Source organism: Diadema setosum, chromosome 1 (assembly GCF_964275005.1).
Source record: "Diadema setosum chromosome 1, eeDiaSeto1, whole genome shotgun sequence".
Classification (NCBI taxonomy): Eukaryota; Metazoa; Echinodermata; class Echinoidea; order Diadematoida; family Diadematidae; genus Diadema; species Diadema setosum.
This window is the reverse complement of record NC_092685.1, coordinates 1,404,318-1,429,591: the sequence shown is the minus strand read 5'-3', so window position 1 is coordinate 1,429,591 and position 25,274 is coordinate 1,404,318. Positions and strand designations below refer to the sequence as shown.

The window sequence follows — 25,274 nt, the reverse complement described above, 5'->3', positions numbered from 1 at the left end:
ATTTATATATTTATATATTCATATATTTATATATTTATGTATTTATATATATTTATATACTTATATATTTATTTGTTTATATATTTATACATTTATACATTTATATATTTGTATGGTTACTCAGTACTGGCATGCATTATCACCAATAGGCCCCCTATTGTGATCATGATACCGACGATCATCCTAATCGTCACTACAATGATCAAAACAATGGCGGATCCGGGGGGGGGGGGGGCGCACCGGGTGTGCTCCCCCTCTTTATATTTTGTGAAAACAAAAGAAATAAAAAGGAAAAATAGAAAATAGAGGGGGCACGTGCGCCCCCCTTAATTTTGTAAAATCCCCTCCCCTATACGAAATTCCTGGATCTGCCCCTACAAAATGATGGCTAGTAAGGTTTGATTTTGGAAAAATTTCCACAAAATTGTAATGCAGTCGTGAATGTGGCAACAACAACTTAGTTGAAAAGCTCATTTTCTAGCTCGTTAAAGGGATTATATAGTTTGGTTGAGATTCGATTGGGGATTCATATTTCAACTATTTGTGAGATAATTAGAAATCTGTTATGAAATATTAAAGACCAAAATTATAATACAAGAGAAATTCAAATCAAGTTGATGAAAGTCAGTTTTGAAATGGCTGAGATATCAAAAAACAAAGTAAAACAAAGAGGTCCTGATAAAAGCTGGGTCACACCTTTCTGTAGGGCCTCTTTGTTCTTAGATATCTCATTCATTTCAATTTTTCGATCTTATAAAATAAACTTTGAATTCCTCTTAGAATTGTATGCTTTTCAATATTTCATATCAGTGTTTTCTAATTGCCTCGCAAAATGTTGAAACCTGAATCCTCATCTCAACCACAACTACTGTGTACGCCGTCCCTTTAACACGTTCTTTACACAATACTTCATTGGACAATTACATCACTCGCCCAACTTTTCGTGCAATTGAAACGATCGACACATTACATGGAAGGTTGCTAGCCAAAGCTCGATGGCACATTTTTCGCCAGAGCGCCACAGGATCCGACGATTACAGCTGTAAGTGTGTACAAACCAAAAGGCGACAATTTTTAGCTCGTAACGAGCTTGTATGTCGAATTTACACAGACATTTCTTGCTTGGATTTCGATTTGACCTCGAAGAAAAGATAACGATGGACGAAGATTTAACGTTTACGGGTCGAAAGAGGGTAAGTGAGTTTGAAATGGAAGCAAATAATTGTCTGTTTTCGATCTTCGATGCTCGCTCGCGCTTGGTGTGTTTCATAGTGTTTAGTGTTTCTGTTGTGGTCCCGTGTACCAATATTGGAGTAGGGTCTCTGTGGCCGTGGAGCTGTGGAGTGAGGAAGGAAGAGAAATACAAATCGGTGGTAGTGAAGGACAAGTTCACCTTGTTTGTATACATGTGGATTGAGTGAATGCAGCAATATCAGTAAAACACATAAGTAAAAGTTTGTGGGAAATTGGACAATCTGTTCAAAAGTTATGAATTTTAAATTTTTTGTGCAGTCATGAGCTGAGTGCTGCGATGGATGTTGACCGAAAAATCGGTCTGTATCTGGTCATTGTCATCCATTGAGGATTTGTTCCGCGGCTCCAGTATTGATGCTCTGCCAGCGGTCGGGCACAGACCCAAACATTACGATAAACCCAATTTCATATCATACAGCTTTTGTACATTCAAACAAGTTTGACATGACATGACACATTATGCAGCAATATTTGCTGTTTGGGTAACTTTCTCCATCCATAGTATTAATTTACTAGCTAGTAATCAATGGTAATACTAGTACTGCAATCGAAATACTCACAATAACTAATGACAACGTTAGATTAGATCACAGAAATTTGTATCCATATCGCAACATCACCGTTTGCTAGCTGTAAGTCGTCATTTAAAACATGTATACTTGGGTGACCCGCACCTCGCCATTTAATGTTTATGCATACTTGAATCACATTTCGTTACTGAAATTCTATGAAATCCCATTTATATAAGTACTGGAAAAATGCTCAAGATTCCAGTGGAACCACAAATTCACTGTTCGATACCGGAAATTTGCAGCTATCGTCCTCAAACGCGAACGATGTGAAAAAGTTGCACGCTGAGGAAGGGGCCCGCAACTCGCCACCCGTGCTCCCATAGACAAAGCACGTAAAAGACGTGTGCTGGTGACCGTGATGCTCCCATAGACAAGAACATAAAACATGCGTGCGGGTACTTATAACACGTAATCCCAATATAAATTTCAAATTTTCATGAAAAACTGTTCATTTTTCACCACAGTTTGCTTGTTTGTGGCAACCCTGCCAAGTTTCAAGCTTTTAAGGGATACTGAACACAGTCCCGGGCATAAATTTTTGTTCAATGCGCTTGTAACAATTTTAAGCCGGGTGGCGGTATTCGGACCCATGGCGAGGTGCAGGCACCTCACTATACCTCGCATGTGATTGGCTAACAGATTCATATGTTGAAGAGTTGTTTTACAACCGTATCGACGGGCTTGTAGTTGTGTCTTTTTTTTGAAAATTCTACCAAAATGTTGGATAATTCATTTATCTGGTGAGGGCAATGCATTCTTGAAATGGATGGCAAGATCAAGACTAACCTACCTGGGCAAACTGTAAACAACAGTTAAAGGCAAAGTGCTGTACTTTATGAATATCAGAAAATATCAGAAAATCAGAAACCAGAATACAGTCACCGCGATCAGAATTCGGTCTTGTGATCGTGGTGATATGCGTGTTCAAAGTCATTGGGCGTTCAAGGTTGCTAAAAAATATGCCGCACAATACAGTGTTGGCACAAAATTGCATCGGGGACGTTACGTTACGGCGCTCGGTGGTGACCGAATACTGGTAAGTGGGTGGTAGAGAACAGTGTATTTCTTGATTTTTAGCACTTCTTCGGCGACCCATACTCTTAAAACTAGGCTTGATTCGCTTGCGCTTTGAAAAAGTTGCGCCGATTCTGCAATTTTGGTGGTGAAATTTGGGATTTTCGATGGATAATGTCCCTTAAAGGGACTTTCTGTTGTGAACGACACTGCTATGTGAAATGATGTGATTAGCGTGTGTTGTGGCGGTATATCTTGCTGGCTCTTAATTTAATAATGATAAGTGACCGAATACTGGTAGGCTTACCCTAAAGAGAATTCCACAAAATTTAATTTTTGAAAACAAGTACAAATTACCTTGACTTGTACTGATGTAAGTTTAGGGTTTAGTATTCCCCCTGCCTTCTGAAAGAAGCAAGTCAAGTGCTGTTTTATTCAGGCAGTGTAAATCTATAGCATCTAGGCTACAACTTGTACATGTGTGTGTCTTTTATTATCCAGCCACACGTGTGCAGTTGTTGCCATACTACGAGTGACTGGATACAGCCACACGCGTGTCACAATGTACACATCCATACACATGGAGGAAGAAGCTGGATATTGCCGTACGGTATGTGTGGAAGAGAAGCTTGCTGTGGTGTGTAGCCATATCAACACGCTTTTACACGCCAGAACGAGTACATCGCACACCAGCTTCACCACTTCACAAAGCAATGAAAATAACATACCTTTTAGACAGACTTATTTTCCTACAATGTTTTTTTATGCCATTCTCGTTGTTTGTTTGATAACATGGATTCAAAATCAATAGCAATTATAATTCATTGGGAGACTTCCAATGGTGTATCAGTCACAATGTTAATACCATTTGCAGATGAAGCAAAAACCCAGCTTTAGTGCTTCAAAATAGTTAAATGTGAGTTACGGATAGAAACAACCAGTAAAGAAAAGTTACTCAATATAATCAATGTAAATTGTTATACAAAATGTGAACTGTAGTTATAATAAAATTGTTTCTAGACTAAACCGTGTACAGTTACGGTTTAGTGAGAAAAATAGTGATATCTCATATTTTATTCTACCCATGGTATATTACAAAATTTTATATGGTAGGATGTTTTGTGATATGTAACTGACCTATGAATATGCATCAAATGTGATAACCCGAACATTTTTAAAACCACTGCTCCCAATGGTGAACAGTACCTTTAAGATAGAGTCTTGGTACTCATACATCTTTTTGCTTTGACTTTGGCCGCTCGGAAGTGCTACCCAGAAAATAACCTATTCTATCTTACATTCTAGACAATTTTATTTTCTTAAAAATGATTTCCATGTCTTTCTCATTTTTCTACATACATTTAGTTGTACACAGTTCAAGCACACAGGGATATTCAGATAATATGCATGCTCTTAAGCTCATGTTTGTGTTAAGTGTTCATGTGCAGGGCAGGGCAGCAGTGCTGCTAGCAGATAGCTAGCAGCTGAAGTCGCAATAACGTACCAAGTCTTTGCAAGTGATCCTAGTCAATCGTAACTTTGCTATTGATTTTAGATCCATTTTATAGAGCAAAGATGATGAGAATGAAGTGAAAAAAAAAGTAATAAATAAAGTTAAAAAATAAAGTTGTCTAGAAGGTTTTCATTGAAAGTGATTGACAAATTGCCCTACATCAATGTACCGGTAAATACGCACTGCGAGTATACCACCCATGATTTCTTTTATCGTGGCTACTACTAAAACACTGATCAATTCAGTGCTTATTTTTACGTTGATGTAGGGCAGTTTGTCAATCAGTTTAAAAAACAATTCTATTGACAAATTACAACAAAGAATGGTTGAATCTGTCACGCCGCAGCCTTTCGTATATTTCATTCACACACGCTAAACGCCTACACTAAACAAAGCTAAGCTCACATACTCGTTGGCCTATGTGTAATCGATAGGTCTAGATCCTTACTAGAGATTCTAGTCGTCTTCATCTGAATTTTTTTTTTAAGGAAATGTGAAACTACAAAAATGAAACTGAAACATTCAAATAGATCTAACGTTAGGTCTGTATTCAATGCAGGCCTACCTGATTTTGGTTTAGAATCTAAACGTCTTGTTTACAAATAGGTACCTTATGTGAGGACTCTGTTACAATCTTCTAGTTCTAGCACAAGTTTGAGGGTTGAGACTAAGGCACAAAAGCAGTCTAAAAAGACAACAGCTGTATTCTTCTTAGTTCTTAGCAAGACAGGTTCAATAAGTAAAAATCTACAAAAATTACTGTATACGCTATATTTCGCGGGAGTTTTATTTTCGCGAATTTCGCAAGTCGGGAGCTATTCGCGAAATTAACAACACGCGAAAATATTACCTTCCAAAATGAATCCCTTGCCTTGATGATACGAACATTTCAGTACTAGTGTACCATATCACGGCTTACCGAACAGACCATACTGGCTAAGCTTGTTTACGTACATATAGCACGTCCACGTCTACTTACGAATACTGTAGAGAGCCAATCTATTGCGCCACAACGTTACAAACGCGCGGCGTGTCACCCTTGATTACATGTACTAGTGCTAGCTCATGTGTTTGCATGCCGCTACGTCTTTACAAGTAATGTATGTCAACTTTAGGGGCCGGGGCTTCATATGCTCCAGCAGCTGGTTGCCGCTGAATTTACTCGTACCCCTCGTACCACTCATCAGAAATCTAGCGCGATGGACTTAACCACTTCAAAAATGTTGAATTCTCACTTACTAATTTGCAGAGTTTGGTAAGTTTTTGTCCCCGCTGAACGAGTTCGAGCAGGGGACTATGAAACGGGCTCCGTACGTGTGTGTGTCCGTGTGTCCGTCCGTCCGTGTGTCCGTCCGTGTGTCCGTCCGTGTGTCCGTGTGTGCGTCCGTGTGTGATCAAAATCTTCAATTTGCTACTTCTCTGTCATTTATGAGCCAATTTTGATTCTGTTTGCTTTATATGATAGCACTACATGGGAGCTTTGAAACTTCTACACAGAATTTCAGTCGTGACCTTTGACCTTGACCTTTGACCTATATTGTACATTTTGCTACAAAATGCTACTCCTTCGCCATTTCTAACCCGATTTCGATTCCGTTTGCTTTATGTGATGGCACTAGGTGAGGGCTTCAAAACTTCTACACAGAATTTTGACCTTTGACTTCTTTGACCTTTGACCTTGATTTTTGACCTATATTGTACATTTTGCTACGAAATGCTACTCCTTCGCCATTTTTAACCCGATTTCAATTCCGTTTGCTTTATATGATGGCACTAGTTGAGGGCTTCAAAACTTCTACACAGAATTTTGACCTTTGACTTCTTTGACCTTTGACCTTGATTTTTGACCTATATTGTGCATTTTGCTACAGAATGCTACTCCTTCGCCATTTCTAACCCGATTTCGATTCCGTTTGCTTTATGTGATAGCACTAGGTGAGGGCTTCAAAACTTCTACACAGAATTTTGACCTTTGTCTTCTTTGACCTTTGACCTTAATTTTTGACCTATATTGTACATTGGCTACAAAATGCTACTCCTTCGCCATTTCTAACCCAATTTCGATTCCATTTGCTTTATGTGATGGCACTAGGTGAGGGCTTCAAAACTTCTACACAGAATTTTGACCTTTGACTTCTTTGACCTTTGACCTTGATTTTTTACCTATATTGCACATTTTGTTACAAAATGCTACTTCCGGCGGGGACATATGTTACGCACCGCGTAATTTCTACTTTTCCTTGTTTTTCATGCAGTGTATAACTAGTATCATTCTTATTTGCTAGTAACAAGTTGAAAATTCACACTTTCTTTGCCACGTCATATTTTCTCTGGTCCCCCAATCGCGAATTTAATCACTCACGAAAATGTGTGACAGCGGCAATTCGCGAAAATCTATGTACGTGAAAGTTATAGCGTATACAGTATATGTAACAAAGTTCACATACCTCCCCTATTAGGAAGATACCTTGCTGAAATGTGCCTACAGATCATACAGAATCTACGCTTTGAACCAGGGCGCTCTGAAGCAACAGCGCATCAGTGCAGGGCTGATTTGTTCCTTGCGTGACATCATTTTTGTCCCCAAAATTTTGCCGTCAGATCGGGTTCTGATGGTCAGAAAAGGGTCTCAGAACACCATCTCTCCATCGTTCTTGAGACCTTTTCACGTTCTGAAACTTAATTATTCATATTCCTAGAGACCTAAGCTTTCCAGAAATGTATAATTTACCTTATTTATGATTATCAAGCTATTTTTCTCGTTCTTCGTACTTTACAAAAAAAAAAAAAAGATGCAGTCAAACATAAGTCAGGTATCAGCCAATCAGAATTGTATTTGAGTATTCAGGGAATTATGTTTTTGATCTCTGCTTTTATGCAACAGGGCCCTGATCTAGGAAATTAAGTTGTCATTAATTGCATTATCTAACAGGCAGCTAATCCTGTAGGCATAGTAAATTCTATAAAATTTTGCAGGTCTAAGTGGTAGCCAGAGGTATAAACAGTCTGTGTATCTCATCACATTAATTTATAAAATCTGTTAAGGTAAATCTATTTGTGTGTTGGATCGTTTGCATTGATATCTTTGCATCAGATAGAAAATTGTGCACAGCTATATGTCAAATGTGCTGGTAACATTTTAATTGCTCCAAAGAAAGAAATAGTTAGTGGGAACACTTGCTGTATTACACATTGTGTACAAATGTATGAGTGTATAGTCAATGTGGTATGCATGTTAAATCATTTCTTGAGATACAATGTAGCATATATTTGAAACCAAACTGTAGGCCATTGTGTCTTCTAAAAGGTCAATATTAACCAGCCTCTATGAAATACAGAGTTTAGGAAGCAAAGTAATGATAAGCTTTGGAAATAAAATTGGTCATTGCTTTTAATGTTAACATCAATTGCATTGGAACCTACAATGTATCAATCCTTCATTGTCAGCATTGCAGGACTATTTTTCTTTGTTTTTAGGTGCATGCATGTGTGTGTGTGTGTGTGTGTAAGCTAATAATTGACACATTATCATCATGCAGAGTGGTTGATTTACCAGGTAGTCTACAAGATGTTTATGTTGAGATTCACCAAACTCCATGTGTTTTTGAATATGCGAGGAAGTTAAAACATCCATGGCTATAATATCCTCCAGCCAAGACAATTCAAGCCATGTTTTAAGGTGAAGGTTCTGTTCAAGGAAACCCAAACCCAAAGAGAAATGTGGCTATAGTGAAAGCAGCAACTTTAGTAGAACACATTAGTGAAAGTTTGAGGAAAATTGGATAATTGATGCAAAGTTGTGAATTTTTAAAGTTTTGGTGTTGGAACTGCTGGGTGAGGAGACTACTTAAGTTTATGACATGTGTTGACAACAATTATAAAGGAAATATAAAGAAAATTCAACATGCTTTCACTTTTCTAGCATAATAAAAGAGCACTTGACTAACTGCTTTCAGAAAGCAGGGGGAATAGTTACTACCCTTAACATGTCAGTATCAAATGGATGGAATGTGTAATTTTCATGAAAAATGATTTTTTGTTGTTGTAGAATTTCCTTTCTATTTTCTTTATATTGTTGTCCACATTGATGTCGTAACCTCTAACACGCTCAATAAACAAACCTTTGTTGCATGCACTCAACAGTTAGAAGCCCGCATTCTGTCACTCATTTTACTGTAAACAGCTCAGTTTAGTGTACGACTGACTGTGACTTAAGATGGTACTCATTCACCTTTCATGAAAAAATGGTTGCCATTTCGGTACTGAATCGAAGAATCTTTGTGAACCACATCTGTGGACGTCTGAGGTAAGACAAATAGTGTATGGTCTTTACTCGTGCCATGGAACAGCATTTCCACTACATGTAGGTGAAATATGAGGCACACTTTTCAGCATGGCTTTGCCTTGTTGAATAGAATGCCTCTGTCTTTAATCTTGGGCGAAATCGAGTGCCATCACACTATTTTTGTATATAATTTATTGCATACCTCAAGCAAACTCCATAAGGAATCTGTGAGATAACCTGAGAATCTCAAACAGTAAATATTTCATCAACTAAAATATTATTTCTGCACCTTGTGTCATCCTACTACAGGGAATGACAGCTTTACCTCTTATTGGATCCAAGATTTTGTAGTACTGTATATATGCTGCTATTTTTATGTGCAGATATTTTTGCGATTGAGAAGGTCATAGACATTTTCGTGAGATGTTATTTTCGTAAATTGATGCCAATGCTAACATACACTGTAAATGCACTATTAACCTGGCGGGAGACATTTTCGCATGTTGTTAAATTCGCAATGCAACTGTGATTCCCAAAATTCACGAAAATTAAACCCTTATAAGGGCAATTCCATGGGAATGTGGACATGGCACTAAAATTTCAAGTTTATTATATTGCAAAAGAATTACTCATTATGTATTACCCATATATTGAAGTTGAAGAAACTCAAAGAATTATGTCAATCGGTCAAATATTTCCCGAGAAACAGCTACAAATGTTCAAGACAATTTTTCAGTCATCCAAATTGCTAAAATGCATGCTTAACTTGATATACATTTTTTTTTAAAGAAAAATTCTGCTAGCACTTCAGTTAATTCATTTTAAAGAAGCAAATTGGTTCTACTTCAGTCTCCCATGAGAAAATTTCTATGCCACCATCAAAAAATTTTTATCACCACCTGAAAGTTCAGCCCTTGAGCCATGTAACGCGAGTTACCGAAACAAGAAATATTTTTCATTCTGAAGGAAGCAGTGGAGGTAATTTGTTGGGAATCATAATTTTCTAAATTCATCACACCCTGATACTGTACACAGGATGTTGACTTGAATAAACACTGTCATCACATTAAAAAATGTCAACGAAAAGTGTAACGCGAGTTACCATGTAACGCGAGTTACCGGTATGTAACGCGAGTTACCGACTATAAACACAAGTTTCCACCAACGTAAGCAAATTTTAACAATTAATTGAGCTATATCATGGTGAAAACAATCTAATCCAGTGTTATACACACTATGCTGCACTGAAACAAAGGAGAGTAGCCTAATAAACTGTGATTGTATAATACTAGCATCAAGGCCATTGATCACGTGCCACATTGAGGAGTCTAGCCTGGCTTTCACTGCATGTGTACATGTACATCCAGCAGTGAACAAGGTTAACCTAAAATTTATCTTCTGAAATTCCTGCATTAGTATTACAGAATTTTACAGAATTTTTATTACAGAATGCTATAAAGCAGCAAATGTTGGTTCTAATCCTTATTCGGTGGTCTAGTGAAAATGACGCCTGTCCGGAGATCAGGAGGTTGTGGGTTCGAATCCGGCCTGCTCAAGTATGTGTGCCCATGATTTTTTCTCATGGCTACTAATAAAACACTGATGTAGGGCAATTTGTCAATTAGTTGCAATAACATCTCAATGAAAGAATTTCATGAATTTGAATAATTACACAGTACCCACTGCATGATATAAGGATTAGAACCAACACTTCTTGTCGGGCGGAAGTTCGGTGGTCTAGTTCCGAGATGATGCCCGTCCGGAGATCAGGAGGTCTTAGTTCGAACACTGCTCGAGTATGCAAGCCCATGACTTTTTTTATCATGGCTACTACTAAAACACTGATCAATTGAGTGCTTATTTAAGTTGATGTACATTTGTAGGGTAATAAGCCAGTTCGTAATTACACTGTAGCTCATGTACACATTGGTACAAATGACCTTTCTTTTCTCTCAGTTGGTTCGGCACTTCACTCTTTTTCAAAGCGGCATAATGCATAAAACTTGCCCGACATAACAATTTATGGAATTCATGTTCAAAAAAAGAATGAATATGCATTTGGATCAGGGGATCAGAATACTCCCATCAGTTTATAATTTAGCAAGCATCCATTTCATTTTTTTGTATTGAATGCAGTAACAGCTTATTTCCTTTTATATTGCGAAATACCATTCTTGCTGTGAGGTGGATGTGCTGGCAAGCATGTGAATTTAGATAAGGATCACATGAATAATCATCGCATCACAGATGCCTATATCAGTGAATTTACAAACCAAAATGCCTGTTGGTACAAATGAACTTTTTCTGCTCATGCGCAAAGTGGAATTACGAACTGGTCTATTTGTCAATCAGTTGCAAAGAAATTAGAGTTTTCAAAAAGACAGGATTTTAATTTTTGAAAGATTGTAGGCTTTTTTGTGAACTTGTCGATAGGGTTTGGTACTTTATGTTTTGTGTTTTAAAAAATTTCAACATCTTTCATTTGTACACTCTGAAAATTATGTACTTATACACCTAAATCATCTGGGTATATATTGAAACATATTCAGGGTGTCTTTGAGGAGTGAAACTCTTTTTAGTCTTAAACATATTCTTCTCTATCAATTGGGTTGATTAGTAAAATATTTGTTTAACATTTATTCATTTTACTGTGTACTAGGCATCTCTCAAAATATTAAACACAAGATTCAGTGCCATCAGAACAGTTGTATGTCATCAATTTGTGTCACCCTGTATTAGTGGACATAATGTAACGCGAGTTACCGTAACGCGAGTTACCGATATAAAGGCTCCCTACATTTTACCAGGTCATTGTTACTCAACTTTGATAGTGTTAATTCATGAGTCCTAACCCACTATCAATTCAAGGTAGGAAAACTTGTATCCGGATTGTCTAGTATGAGGAGACTTTCCAAAAAGAGGCCTTTATGGAATTGACCATGTCCTTTTTGTGTAACGCGAGTTACCAAAATTAAATGATTCAAGAATCCCAACATGTTTGTCCTTTATTTTTCTTTTTGGATTCATTTAGTTGGTGTATGTCTACTTAACCAATGATGAAAAAAGTAACTTGTGGATCCTTCCAATTACAAAGATATTGGCACATTATCTCATAAATGTACCCATTATTTGTAACGCGAGTTACCGTGGAATTGCCCATAACAGCTTATACAGTAGTTTATTTCCTCTAAAGTTCAGTAATGTACTGTCATGTGACTTGTGTCTATGAGAATATAACAGCCTGTGATACTACGATGTACAGTACCATGTGAATGAATGGATGGATATGTGTAATCTTCCTCTCTACTATACACACTAAGGGCTGACAGTTGCCACAATGGAAAATGTCAAGTTTATTTGTATGAATGCAATAAAGTGCAGATCGTTTGTAGAGGGTCAGATATGATGAGAAAATTGAAGTTTACAATATAATGCAGTTAGTACTGGGAACAGTAACCATGCTCTGCAAACATTGTATTGGAATCAACTATTGTCCAAAGTTCAAGTGTGTCAAACACAGAATTTGAAAACAAATGCACTTGTAGATGTTTCTGCAGCTTGCCTATGTGACTGTTTGTTCATACAAAGTTGACAATTTGGTAGACTTCACCTTGCCTTTCCATCTCTTATCTCATACTGAAACCTTTATCTCAATTTCTTGACACATTGTTTTTCTTCTTTACATCAGTGTACAACAAGAGTGTTTATTTCACAGTTCTAAGTAATAAAATTGGATTGATTAGACCCAGCTATGTTTTTCTTTCTAAAGATTAATATGGACTGGAATACCAGGGCTAAAGCAGGGCTCCACACTAACTTTTATTTTTGGTGGCCCAAAGGCAAACATCCGACCTTCTTTGGTGGCCCGATCAGGCCACTAAATTCTTCATTTCTGAAATTTTGGTGGCCCGACGTGCGTTTTTGGTGGCCCCGGGCCACCGGGCCACCGTTAGTGTCGAGCCCTGGCTAAAGTATCATGCAATGCAGGGCCAACTCCTAGTCTTTATCAGAAGTACAATAACATGTGTGAATGAACGTCTTATTTATGCAGTTTTCAAATTTTTTAAAACCATGATATGATTTCTACCTCCCAAAATGATTTTGTTTGTTCTTTTATTTGTTTTTGGTTGTTGTTGTTGTTGTTGTTGTTGTTGTTGTTGTTGTTGTTGTTGTTGTTGTTTTGTCTAGCTGCCCTGCACAATGTCACTTCACCTTAATGACATGATTTCATAATAATGTCCATCTAGAAGTAAATATTGTGCAATCATTCTGGTACGCATTGTAACTGCATGTATGGATCTGTGTTTGTTCTCTCAGAGCGCCAAGCAAGGACGAAGAGCCCGCAAAGCAGCAGAGGCAAACAGCAACCAGGCAAATGGTGACATAGGAGGAGATGAGTCAGCTGATAACATTAGACCGCCATCTCCCTCTGGGGTGGAGCAGGTAAGCCACTAGATACTGTATACACCATATATTTAGCGAGTCTAAATTTTCGCAAATTGGAACTTCATGACAATTTCGCAAGTGGTTAAATTTGCGATCATGGAGTCTTGTACCGAATGGAAAAATGTACATGTACATGTATGTACGTGTAGGTCACATTCATAGTTTGATTAGAGTCAATGTTTTTGTTCATAGATGGACCAGGGCCCTATTTCATAAAAGGTTGATACGATAACAACTCTTGCTGGGATGGCAATTGTCATGGTAACGACAAGAATCCAGCTTCCTGATTGGCTGTTGCTATTGGAAGTTGCCATTCCAGCAAGAGTTGTCATCCTAACATCTTTTATGAAACGGGGCCCAGAAGAACTACAAAAATATTAGATTTTTCTACCTTATTCAGATTTATGAAATATTTTAACAGAATCCTTCGCTACTTCAACCACATCTGGTATGAACAAAGACCAGAAACCCTATATCTGCCTCCCAGGTAACGCTTCTTCGCAACCATGGCAACTGCAAGATCTAGATAAACCCAATTCTGAGACCACTGTGTTTGCACATCCCCTTCCCAAGAGGTGTGCGTGGAGAGGCCATAGAATGCACAGGAGGTTGGAGATTGTGTGTGTGTGTTTGTGGCTGTGTATGTGTGTATCAGCCAGTGTGTGCTGTCTATGTATGCTTCTCAAAGGATGATCAGGGCATTCACTACCTGCACTATTGCTAGGATTAGGCACAGGGTACATGTATCGCGCGTAGAGCAGACGGCTTTCAGTGCAATAGCAGACTACGCGTGATACAAAACGTGATATGGAGCTGGGCTTTTAATACAGGAATCTGTCGAAGATGTGCCTGTCGGAATGGCAGCGATTGACTTTTTCTTCCAGAAGGAGTTGGCAAAATTATCAAAACCTGTCAGATACAATGTAAGAGTTTTCTCGTCAGCTGCTGGTAATGTAAACAGTACTTGCTTATAGAACACAAGCTGTTATCTAATTCACTGGGTTTATGACTGTGAGGGGGATGGTGAAACTACCGTAGTACTGTTTCATGTGTGCTCAGTGGCAATAAATGTATTCTGACGTTATTAATTTACTTATTTTTGTAGACGCTTTTATTGGAAAGTGTCCCTATGCATTTTTTTTTTAATTGTGTTTTTATCTTTCTAGAGCTTAAAACAAAGAAGGCTTTGGTAGAATGACTACAATGGTGTACTTGCAGATGTTTTTCATTTCATGTTTCATTTTTGTTGCATTCACAGTATACACCTGTACTTTGTATCATTGTGTATAAGCATTTTCAGTATCAGTTCAGTTTTCAGTTATCTTTTTTTTAGCTACAAGTGCTTGATTTATTTCTAACCAAAGCTTGAGCAGTGGTACAAGTAGAACACTTCCTTCTTCACCACATAATAGGGCAAGAATAATCTCTTACTTGATGTACTTACAATTACAACTTATATTTTATCCTATTTTGCATTACAGTGTGTGTTGGCCATAATGTAAAAGTTTATCTTTTGACAGTGTAATTCACAAGGGGTTATACAGACTGTGTTTCTAAACAAGCTGTGCAGTCTGATCTATGTGTCTTGTTCACAACTTAGATTGAAAAAAATATCCAGTGCTCTTTCTTCATTGAGTGCGAAGAAATCAACCTCAACAACCAGCTTTATAAAACAAAGAGATGAAAACCAAAGTTTCTCCATTTATTAGCAAAGAGCTGAGGTGTGCAGATTGAATGGTAGGGATCAAGCTGTTACTCCATCGTGCTCTCTGAATGTGTAACGTGCTTCAATTATTATTTATTTATTTTTATTTGTTTATGTTTTTTTTGGCTAATGGTTGTTCAACACAAAATTACTATAACTTGCCTAGAAGAAAGAGACTAGATGAAATTACAACAACAGAAAGTAGAGTTTGAGAGCATTTGTGAGAATTGATGCTATTAAATTTTCCTGAAAATCAAACGAGTGATGTCTGAAGATGGATGGTCTGTGGATACTGAATCCTTCGATTCTCTTCTAGTGTCCTTAAATACATCAGTTCAGTGTACTCCTTTGTGAAAAGCTCTATGGCATTTTTTGATATTAGAATGAAAAATGAAATCTCTTATGAGGTGTTTGTCCATGATTTTAATTCATCTGTTAACTCTGTCTTTTTTTGCATATTAATGTACGGTGTATACTTGTTATTGTTTTTCATATCAATTTACACTTTTCTTTAAACTTTTTTGAAAGGTTTGAAAATTTGTGTGCCTTGTGACATGAATAAGTGAAGTGATTGGCTAGTAATCCATCTCATCTCCTGTCTTGATGTCTCACACAGGCTGACTCTGAAGATGCCCCTCCATCTCGTCCTCCGAGGAGACAGACAGGATGGGGAGATGACTCCTCCAAGCCTGCCAAGAGACGGTAAGTTTTCCTCCAGGGCTGTCTCTTCTTCATGGTCCACTAATAATCTTGAGTCATTCTCAGATTTGTCGATCTATTGTCAGGATGATGTGTGGATGTCAATATTTTGCCCTACAGTGCTTATTGAGATTTGGTGTTGTGTAGTAAGCATGCTTTTTACTCATTTTGAGTCAATCCAAAGTTAAAGTATAGATAATTTGATTGGTTATGGTTCATGAAGAAGTACATGTACTTTGCAAATAGGCATGTGATGCATTGTACATTCAAATGTGCAGAGTCCATCAGTGTTCAGCCAAACTGGGTGGCTGCTAATGCTATTTTAAGATCAATTATTCATTCAGCCGTGTATGCCCGAATTACAGTTTGCTGACTCAAACATTAATTTGATTCTCTCATCACTTAAATATTGACTCGTTCTTCAGCACTGTTTTTCTATGTTTCAAAGTTAAATAGAGTTTTCTCTTAAACAATGACTTCTTGAACTCATTCTAAAGCATGACATGCAATCTACTGAGAGAAGCCGTGGATGTTATGTAATGAACATTGTACACCTTACACATGTACTTTTGACCTTTGGTCACTCTAATCTTTGTTTGATGGTGTTGGTTACTGTGCAGCCTTGGTGAATTAGTTGTATGTGCATTTGAGATTACCAGTGCTCAAATTCCCTAAATCCCATGAAACAATTGAGCATGATTATCAGTCTAAAATGATGGCGACAAATGAATGTAATACCTGGATCTATAGAGCTGTAGATTGTATTTAAAGATAATAAAGGTAATAATCTTTGAGAGTCATGTGTAATCAGAACCATATCGTGTTGTATTTGCATTGCTTGGCAGTTACCACTGTAGTGTGCCTGGCTATGATACGTAATTCCCTGTATCCCTTGACAACACCTGCCATGATCATATCATTAACTGACGTTTATGATGGCATGGTCTACATGTACAATGGCCTACCAATCAGCTTCAACAGCTGCTTCTCTTCAAAGGGCTTCAGAGCTGTTTTATTATCAATATATCACAGCCATCACACACACACACACACACAAACACACACAATAAGTAGATTTAACAAATCCAGATGTGTTTAGCTGTATCATTGTCATCTAGAGACTTTCATTTCCTTTCAACTGACCATTGAAGAATGGTTTATGGGCACAACTGACAATAAACACTGTGCAGAGGGGTTGTTGAATAGCATGTTAACTTGATGTTGAGTAGGCCTATAATTTTAGAAATTCATGAATGAAAATCTAAGTCATGATATAATTTTTGAAGACAGTTATACCTTTAGTAGTGCATTGATTAAAGCAGGCACAAGTATGAGCTTACAATCAAGTCATTCAGAGATGATACTTCATGGAATGTTGCATAAAGTAATCCTGGAATGCATGAAATGTTTGGATTTTGATTAATGAAACCAGTGGAAGCTTAGATGATGATCTGGAGCCATTTTCATCAAAGTAAGTTTGGTTGAGAAAACCACTCTCTGACTTGGGTAGCTTTACCTTTTGTGTGATTGACTGTTTGCAGTGCCAAGTGCTTTATAACAACTGCAGTTCTCTTAGGTATTCTGCTGTCACCTTTGTTTTCTTTTTCTGTCTAGTGAATTTAGCCAGGTACATTTTGACATGCACCTGTTGTGTTCAAAATTCTTTCTCTTTTGCATTTTTTTTTTTTTTGTGGTACATGTATTGATAATAAATTGCTTCACTCGTTCCCTTTCTTATGACTTAATTTCAAGGGATGATTCCTATATATGAGCGTTATCAGGTTTTGGTTTGAAATAGCCTCATGCCAGAAGTGGTGTATTCATTGTACACATTTTTCTCTCTCCTCTAAAACTGTTGAAATATCATATAGTTGTTGATAGATCACAGTGGTCATGATAAGATTTTTTTTTTTTTAATATGCCCCTCACAATGTACCACTGTCAGTGATTATAGATCTTTCATTGTCAAGTGGTTATGATATGAACCTTGCTTGTAAGAATTTAAAAACATTATATGAAGCATGTCTTTACAAGTCTATCCGTGCTTTGCTTCTCTTGCTAAAAGTTAGTTTGCACCAGCCTGTGACTGTTCTGTGCTTTCAAGTTTCACATGGTGCAAAACTTCAAGTATTACACTTTAACCTCTCTCTTTGCATTATCTTTTCACTAATTTATGCTCACAATTGCTTTATACTGTAACATTTACTTTTCTGCAGTTTTCATTTTTACTTTCCTTATAGATTGAAAACTGTTGAAAGAAAAGAATCCCCTTTGCCAGTGGTTGTCCTGAAGAAAATGCATGAATGAGACAATTTGTTTTTGACCAAACTGAAGCTTTTGTGACATTCAGGTAGCTCTTCTCAGAGTGAAGGGTTTATTAGATAGGTAGGGGAATAAAGGATACTGAAGCTCTCTTTAGTGTGAACCAAGTTGATTTGTTAAACAATTAAGTCTAGAGTGATATTGATGCTAGGAGCTCGGTTTGTGATAGTGCCTTTAGAGGTTGTAGAGTGAGTTTTATTGTTCTTTTCTTGGCCACCACTCTCTCTCACTCTCTTACTCTCAAGATGTGATATATTTGTGCTGTATATACTAGAATGTTGTCATCACACTTTCACTAGCAATGCAAACTTCAAGTTGATATTTCCTTTGTTATTTTTTAAATGTGTGTGATGGAAATTACAAGATCCTGTCTTCTCACCAATTATTTTTTCTGTATCACTTTCTTGTCCAAAGGAAACTGCTTTAATATTTGTATTGTCCTATAATACCACAGAAAGGTACATGTAATTGATGCCAAGCGTCATTAGTGCATCAAAAAAGAATAAAGGAAATCAAGGCGGCCATGTGGGGATTTTTATCATCAGTATTTTTCTTCTTCCCTGGCCTCATTTGAAATAATTGCCTTTGTTGCCAATGTTAAATTGCATCTTTTATGTTTAAAAGCTTTTTGCAGCTCTACATTGTAGGACAGCACTTCTGCTTACATGTGTCAACAGCTGGTTTAAAAATTGCAGTCCAGCTGAACAAGTGTTCCACCTCATGTGCTAGTAATGTTTTGATGATGGAGGTGGTGCTACAATAATGCATGTTCAGTCAGGTAGTCAAGTACCACCAGTAAAAAGTTACAGATGTTACAGTGAACCTTTATGATTTCACAGTCATTTCTCAGCTAGAAACATGTTTTTGTCTAACAGTTTTAAAAATCAGCTCAATTAACAAATATATTAGTAAATTGCTTTGGAGTCGCAACCATGTCTAACAATTGTTGAAGTGAAAGGTTCAGATCTTGACCATAACCCATTCATACACCAAGTGTTTGTTAGCATGCCATCAGTGTACATAAAAGTGATAATTGCAAAAGGTGTCATATTGTTTTAATTTTCTTTCAGTAATATCATGCATCATTACAACATTTGGTGCAATTTACTTTGAAATTGAGTTGAAATTAAATTGTGAAAGCCATTTTTCAATATGCCAAGTCTGAAATTTCCATTTTCTCTTTCTGTCTGTACACCTGTCTGTCTGTCATCTGTCAATGGAACAATGTGTGCTTACAGTGACAAACCAGAAGTGACCACTTCAAACAAGCAGGACTCAGATGATGGTGAGTGTACACACATTCCTACATCCTTCAGACTTCAAGTCAAAATTTCTTCCTTGTCTGCCTTTCTCTCAGGAGTTCAGAGTCCATAACTGAGCTGTATCAATTTCTGTGTACCAAGTTATTAAAGACCCATTAGCATGGGGATACCATTATAGCATCTCCCCTCCCCCATGCCACCCCACCACAAGCATCTGTATGCAGAACATGCCTATCTCCACAGCATACATGTACACATTTACTGCACCCTTACCCTGTCTGCATTCAGCATTACAAGTCTCTTAGTCCAGTAGAGTCTGCACAATGCATTGGCAACCAAAGAGATCATATGTAGAGTTATAAAGAAATGATTACAAAAATCAAAATTAAAGCCTTATTTCCTCCATCTCTCTCCATACACATTTAACATTTTCCCATGTTAAAGGTCCAGTTTACCTTTGGGAGCAGTGATTTCAAAAATGTTCAAGATATCACATTTGATGCATATGTGTAGGTCTGTTGTATCATAAAACGTCCTACCATATGAAATATTTGCAATAAAAGCTAAAATATAAGGAAATATCAGGGTTTTTCTCAATAAACCATAACTGTATACGGTTTAGTCTGGAAACATTTTTATTATAACTATTGTTCACATTTCGTGTATTTAACAACACTTAACATCGATTATACGGATTCAGATTTTGACAGTGGTTGTTTCTATCCCTAACTCACATTTTAGAACTATTTTAAAGCACTAATGCTTTCATCTGCAAATGGTAAATTATGCCTTTAAGAATGCATGATATACCAACCTCTCCCATTTTCTCCTTGCACCCCCCTCCTTGCACCCCCCTCCTTTTCATTTGGCCCAAATCTCTTTGACATATTCCCTGACATACAACTGCCAGTATAATTACAATGTCAAAATTACATTGCAAAGTTAATTATTCAAAGAATTTTTTTTTTTTTTACTGTCCAGTGACATCCATATAAATGCTCTGCAATATATGATACTTTCCTAAATTCTCTTACTGCCCTAAATTCTCTTACTTTCTTCAACACAAACCCACATGTACATACATACAAACACACGCACCTTCATACACCCAAATACAAACACACAGAGGTAAAACACCGGTGTTTACAGCGATAAGCTCCTAAATCAACATGCTGTGCTTTAATATTGACATGCCTTTGGAAATGGGATAAGTTGTAGTTTGAAGGGCCTCTACTCATTTTCAAGTACTTAGACTTGCTCCGTGTATGCTTTGAGTAATCTGTTGCTAAGGCTTAGCAAGATACAGGCTTTATTTCTTGACAACATTGCTCTTGACAGACATTCCAGTTATTCCTGACTTGGATGATGTCCAGGAGGAGGACCTGGCTACTCAGATTGCAGCTCCACCCAGTGTCCAGGTCAACAGGGTCATCACATACCGGGAGCTGGACAATGACCTCTTGAAGCACTCTCAACTCCTTACCCTGGTCAGTCTTTCTTATCATGGCATCCATGTACTTTGTGATATATTCTTAAAGATGGTTTTATGATCCAAAATTATGATAAATTTGATAAAATGCATCATAGATTAATGTTTCTTATATCAAGTAAGACAACTTACTTCTTGTCAGACCTGACTTTGATATGGGAAAGTTTTTGTTTTTGTTTTTTTCTTCCCACACTGCAATTTTCTGCAGTTGTGCTGCTTTCTTGTTTCTATCTCTGATGACGAAGTAGCCATGTTGTACATGCATCTGTTACAAAGTCAAAATGGTCACAACATTCACAAGATTATGTTGATACTTATCAAATAACATTTAGACAAACACGTTGATTCATATATTTTGAGATGAAGAGTCGAATTGATAAGTGCTTGATGCCTTGTTCCTATAAGCTGATATGTCGTGCTTGATGTTGTGATAGTAGATACAAATTTTTAACAGTAAGATGTCAAAACACCCTGCAAGCACGTCACACAGGCTTAACTGTAAGATCCCTTTAGTACCTACTGGTAAGTCTGATCTCATGAAATGTATTGATACATCCACAGGACAATGAGATAGACCTGAAGTTGCTGAGTAAAGGACTGGCAGCTGAGTCTGAGGTGATGGAAGAGGACAAGCCCTGGGACTGGGACCATCTTTTCACTGAAGTCTCCTCAGAGCTCCAGACTGAGTGGGACCAAGCCAACAATCAGACTTCTGATACTAGTATTGCTGGCACAGCCTGAAGGAGTTGCCCTGTGGTACAACCACATCAACCTTAACCCAGACTCCTTCCAGCTTACGACTGAGCACTTCACAGGAGAGTGTAGATTTATCCCCTACTTGAACCTTTCTCAAGCTATGACTATTTTGACCTCTATCAAATATTCCAAGGGTGACTGAGGTCAAAATGAAAGTAAGCATTCTGTTGTTTCAGACAGGCAGCTGTGCCTGTCCGCTGTGCCTGTCTTTAACACCTGCTGAACAGATAAGAAACTTACTATGTCATAAACCTGTGCTTCTCAACTAATGGGCTGTGAATCTCTCGCAAGTGGGCCGCGATGTCAGCCAAAAATCAAATAGACAGGCTTAACTGTAAGATCCCTTTAGTGCCTACTGGTAAGTCTGATCTCATGAAATGAGACTAAAAATTTATTGAAGCCGAAGTGGGCCTCAGTTTGAAAAGTAGGTTGAGAAGCACAGTCATAAACCAATAATTGTACAGTAGTTTGTGTGTCAAGTATGCATGCAGAGCATACATAGGCAGATAATATGGTTTGACACTCATGTAGGTAGGAAAAGAAATCTTGCTGCTGAATCTCCTGCCTGTCAGTGTGCTGTGAGTGATCTGTGTCTATGTTTGGCCCAGAGGTGCTGCATCAGGCTGCTAGAAAGTGTTGCTTTACTGCTGTTTTGCAGATTTCTGATTCTCTGTGGAATATGTGTCAGTCATCATACATTATGCGTAGTGATGAAAACTAGTTTAGTTATGGAGTGGTTAATTGGAATGGGAAGAACCAAATATCTGTGTCCTTACGTGAGTAACAGCCTTACATAAAGAATGTCAAATTAATTGAACAGATGAGTCATGCCGTGTTAGATTTTATGTATGTTAGTAAGATGGCTCACAATCCATGATTTTGATAATTTTCAGTTAAAAGTACTATCAAGTTTAACTGCAAAACTTATTTGTGAAAAGCAAATGATTCCGTCCTGTCACTCAGCACCTTGTTAAAAAATTAATCATTCTTAAGTTGGAAATATACCTGTGTGTAAAAATCAAATATATGAAAAGAGAGAACTTTTATCACTGGCCAGAACCAGTGACTATGATGATATTCTGCAACTTCACATTGTAGTTTGGTTTTTGAAAGAGAGAATTTTGAAATGTATTCTGATTAGTGGCTGCTTACGGGAATTGTGCACCATTTGCATTCCTTTCGCCTGCTCTGTAGCTGTGGTGGATTTTTCATGTTGTAACCCATGTCTAAACCAATTTGCATCCATTAGTTGTTTTGTAGGTCAAGCAGTTTTGGTTTTAAAGAACACAGTTCTTTCTCAGGTTATATATAATATTCAAATACGTATGTTGAAACTCCCTTAATTGGTATGTGGATGAATAGGATAAAGGATCAGCCTCAAGAGGTACATGTATGTTTACACAAACATAAATCACTTATTTCAGTCTGAATCCACCCCACATTAAAATATGTTTTAGATTTTAAACTGAACATAAAAAGATCATACAGAATATTCAAGTTTAACATGTTTTCATGAGGGAGTGACATTGATTGCAACTACATGCAAATCAACCACTGGTGTGTGTGCAAACATTCTATTATTTGCCCAGTTTTGCTCAATGATTTTATAGCTTCAGCCCCTTTCCTCTGAAAGTTGTCACAAGTTTTTCACAACCCAAAAACAATGTGTTATGAAGTATGCAAGTTTTTCTCCTTCATTTCATGTCAAGAAAGGATAGTTTTGACAATTTGAGTATAGATCAGTGGAAGATGCATGATGCGGTGCCAATGACATGATCTCATTTCATTCAAACATTAGAAACTTTGAAATCCCTTTTACATACCTATGAGCATTTATACTGTTTTATTTAAAACTTAAATATGAGTGAAATAGCCCTCTAGGTGATAAAATGAGCAGACAAGCTTTCAATGTCCTTGTAACATGTGGCTGCTCAATCTGCATGAGATTATAATTCCACCCAGGACAAGACTTTTTAACAAGCCATGCTGGTCATGAAGGTACTGTATATATACTGGCCTCTTTGGTGAAACCGTGTCCATTTATGTGATGTTTTAAAACGAAGAGTCACTTTGTAAATTCTTTACATTGTCCAATCAGCAGACTTCTGAAAGATTGAATACCTCTTGTATTCATGGTCAAGTTTGGCTAAAAATGTATCTATATTTATGTAATTGTGTACATTTAATATTACTTTGACATGTGTAAGATATGTAAAATTGAAGGTTTCTATCTGATGTGAATATGTGTGAAATACATAAAGGTCTATGTAAAAACAATATTGTGTGATCTATATTATTATCCTTGCATTTTATAACCATATGGTAATTTCTTGATAATCATTGGAGCACATACTGGACATAGTATTGTGCATTACACTAAAACACTTACAGTATATATTTCACAGTTAAGTGCAAATATTTTTCAAAAGAAATTGAAATTGGCTTCTATGCCAGATCTGAACACCTGTAGATGAATTAATGTCTATTGAGGAAGCGATGTTAAACAGAAGTGGCTCCGTGAAAATTTAAGTAAAATCAGATGATTTGAGGAAGAGAAGACAAACTCCTTCCTCTCTGAATTATAGAGTGTAGGAATGTTCTGAAATTGGGAACTTTTAGTCTCTATGAAGCATGTTTCTGTGGTGTTATGAATTTACCATTATATAAATACCTTGTCAATAGCTGTCAATTGCTGTAATATGTTTTTATGCTATTACTTTTCTTCATCAAAAAAAAAAAAGGGAGATATGCTCTCTTGGGTGAAAAATGTGGGGGCTTTTTTCTGACATTTTATTCAGCATGTTAAAACATAAACACGTTTCAATTCACTGGATGTTACCAAAAAATGGAAAAAAAAAACATTCCTCTTGACCAAAGAAATTATAACGGGATCTCTGTGTGTGTGAAGTGTATTCACAACACTGAGTAGTGGTATTGATTTCCTCTCTTCAATCCCCCAACCCCATTCTTTCTCTCTCTCTCTCTCTCTCTCTGCATAATAGATCCAATGGGCAAGAGTACACACTAAACACTAGAGAAGCACTCTTGAGAGTGCAGACCTCTGCCAAGCAGCTCATTTCCACCACTGAACTTGTTCTTCTATAGAGATCAGTGATTTACACCCATACATACGTGTGCTGAAAATCACTTGATTTCCCAGTATAGAAGCTTTTTGTTACGTCACCAACTTTCTGCTGGCGGCACGTCTCGCCATAGCAGAAACTAGAGCACACACTTTAGTGCATGTATGCAAACTTCAAAAATGCGCAGCTTGTTCATTGACCCTACCTGCCAAAATATTGAAAATCCTTCATAAAATCCATAAAATCCCCCGATCCCTACCAACATATAATCATTTGTTCCTTGTGTCATTCTCGAACTTTCCTGTAAATTTCACCCAAATCTGATCACAACTTTTTCACACAGACAAACAAACAAACAAACAAACCTGATGAAAACCTCCTCTCTTGGCGGAGGTAAATATGACTGAGAATCAGTCATGCATCACACAGTACAAGAGAGAAGACGTGGAGAGCTGTGATTTGAAAGGCATGAGGCAGCCAGATTTTATTTGGTGCTGCTCCAAACAGTGAGTTCACGACACCTGGCCGCCCATATTTTTTGTTGTTTTTTTCATCAAATGATGTGTATGATACAATGTGAGTGAGACTTGAATCTTCAGGTAGTATGAATATCACATTCTACAAATTAAAAATAACAATAATCCAAGAACATTTGACACAAGTGAATGAAAAGAGTAAAACATAAATCAATGGCCCATAAATAGAAACTATATTGCATATTGATCTTTGATGATGGCTCTAAGAAAAACTGATGATGCCAGCGACAGCTTGTTTCTACATTCGACAGTCTTCGCTGGCAACACCTAATTTATGTGCTTCCATAATAACACAGGAATAATCAACAAAATGAGGACACTTAAGGGGGGCTGCCGTC

General features: G+C 37.2%; 1 protein-coding gene across 2 annotated transcripts; it reads left to right on the top strand.

The window, feature by feature from the left end:
• Window positions 1-1,037: 1,037 nt before the first annotated feature.
• Window positions 1,038-23,594, top strand: LOC140246139 (intraflagellar transport protein 43 homolog A-like). Of its 2 annotated transcripts, XM_072325579.1 has the most exons (7): window positions 1,038-1,193; window positions 12,956-13,081; window positions 15,406-15,491; window positions 16,921-16,959; window positions 19,049-19,095; window positions 20,411-20,559; window positions 21,123-23,594. In XM_072325579.1, exons 1-7 carry the CDS (start codon window positions 1,095-1,097, stop codon window positions 21,300-21,302), a joined length of 726 nt encoding a protein of 241 aa, XP_072181680.1. In that variant the 5' UTR covers window positions 1,038-1,094; the 3' UTR covers window positions 21,303-23,594. The 2 variants fall into 2 exon arrangements, with proteins under 2 accessions (XP_072181680.1, XP_072181689.1); XM_072325588.1 differs by lacking the exon at window positions 16,921-16,959.
• Window positions 23,595-25,274: the final 1,680 nt, after the last annotated feature.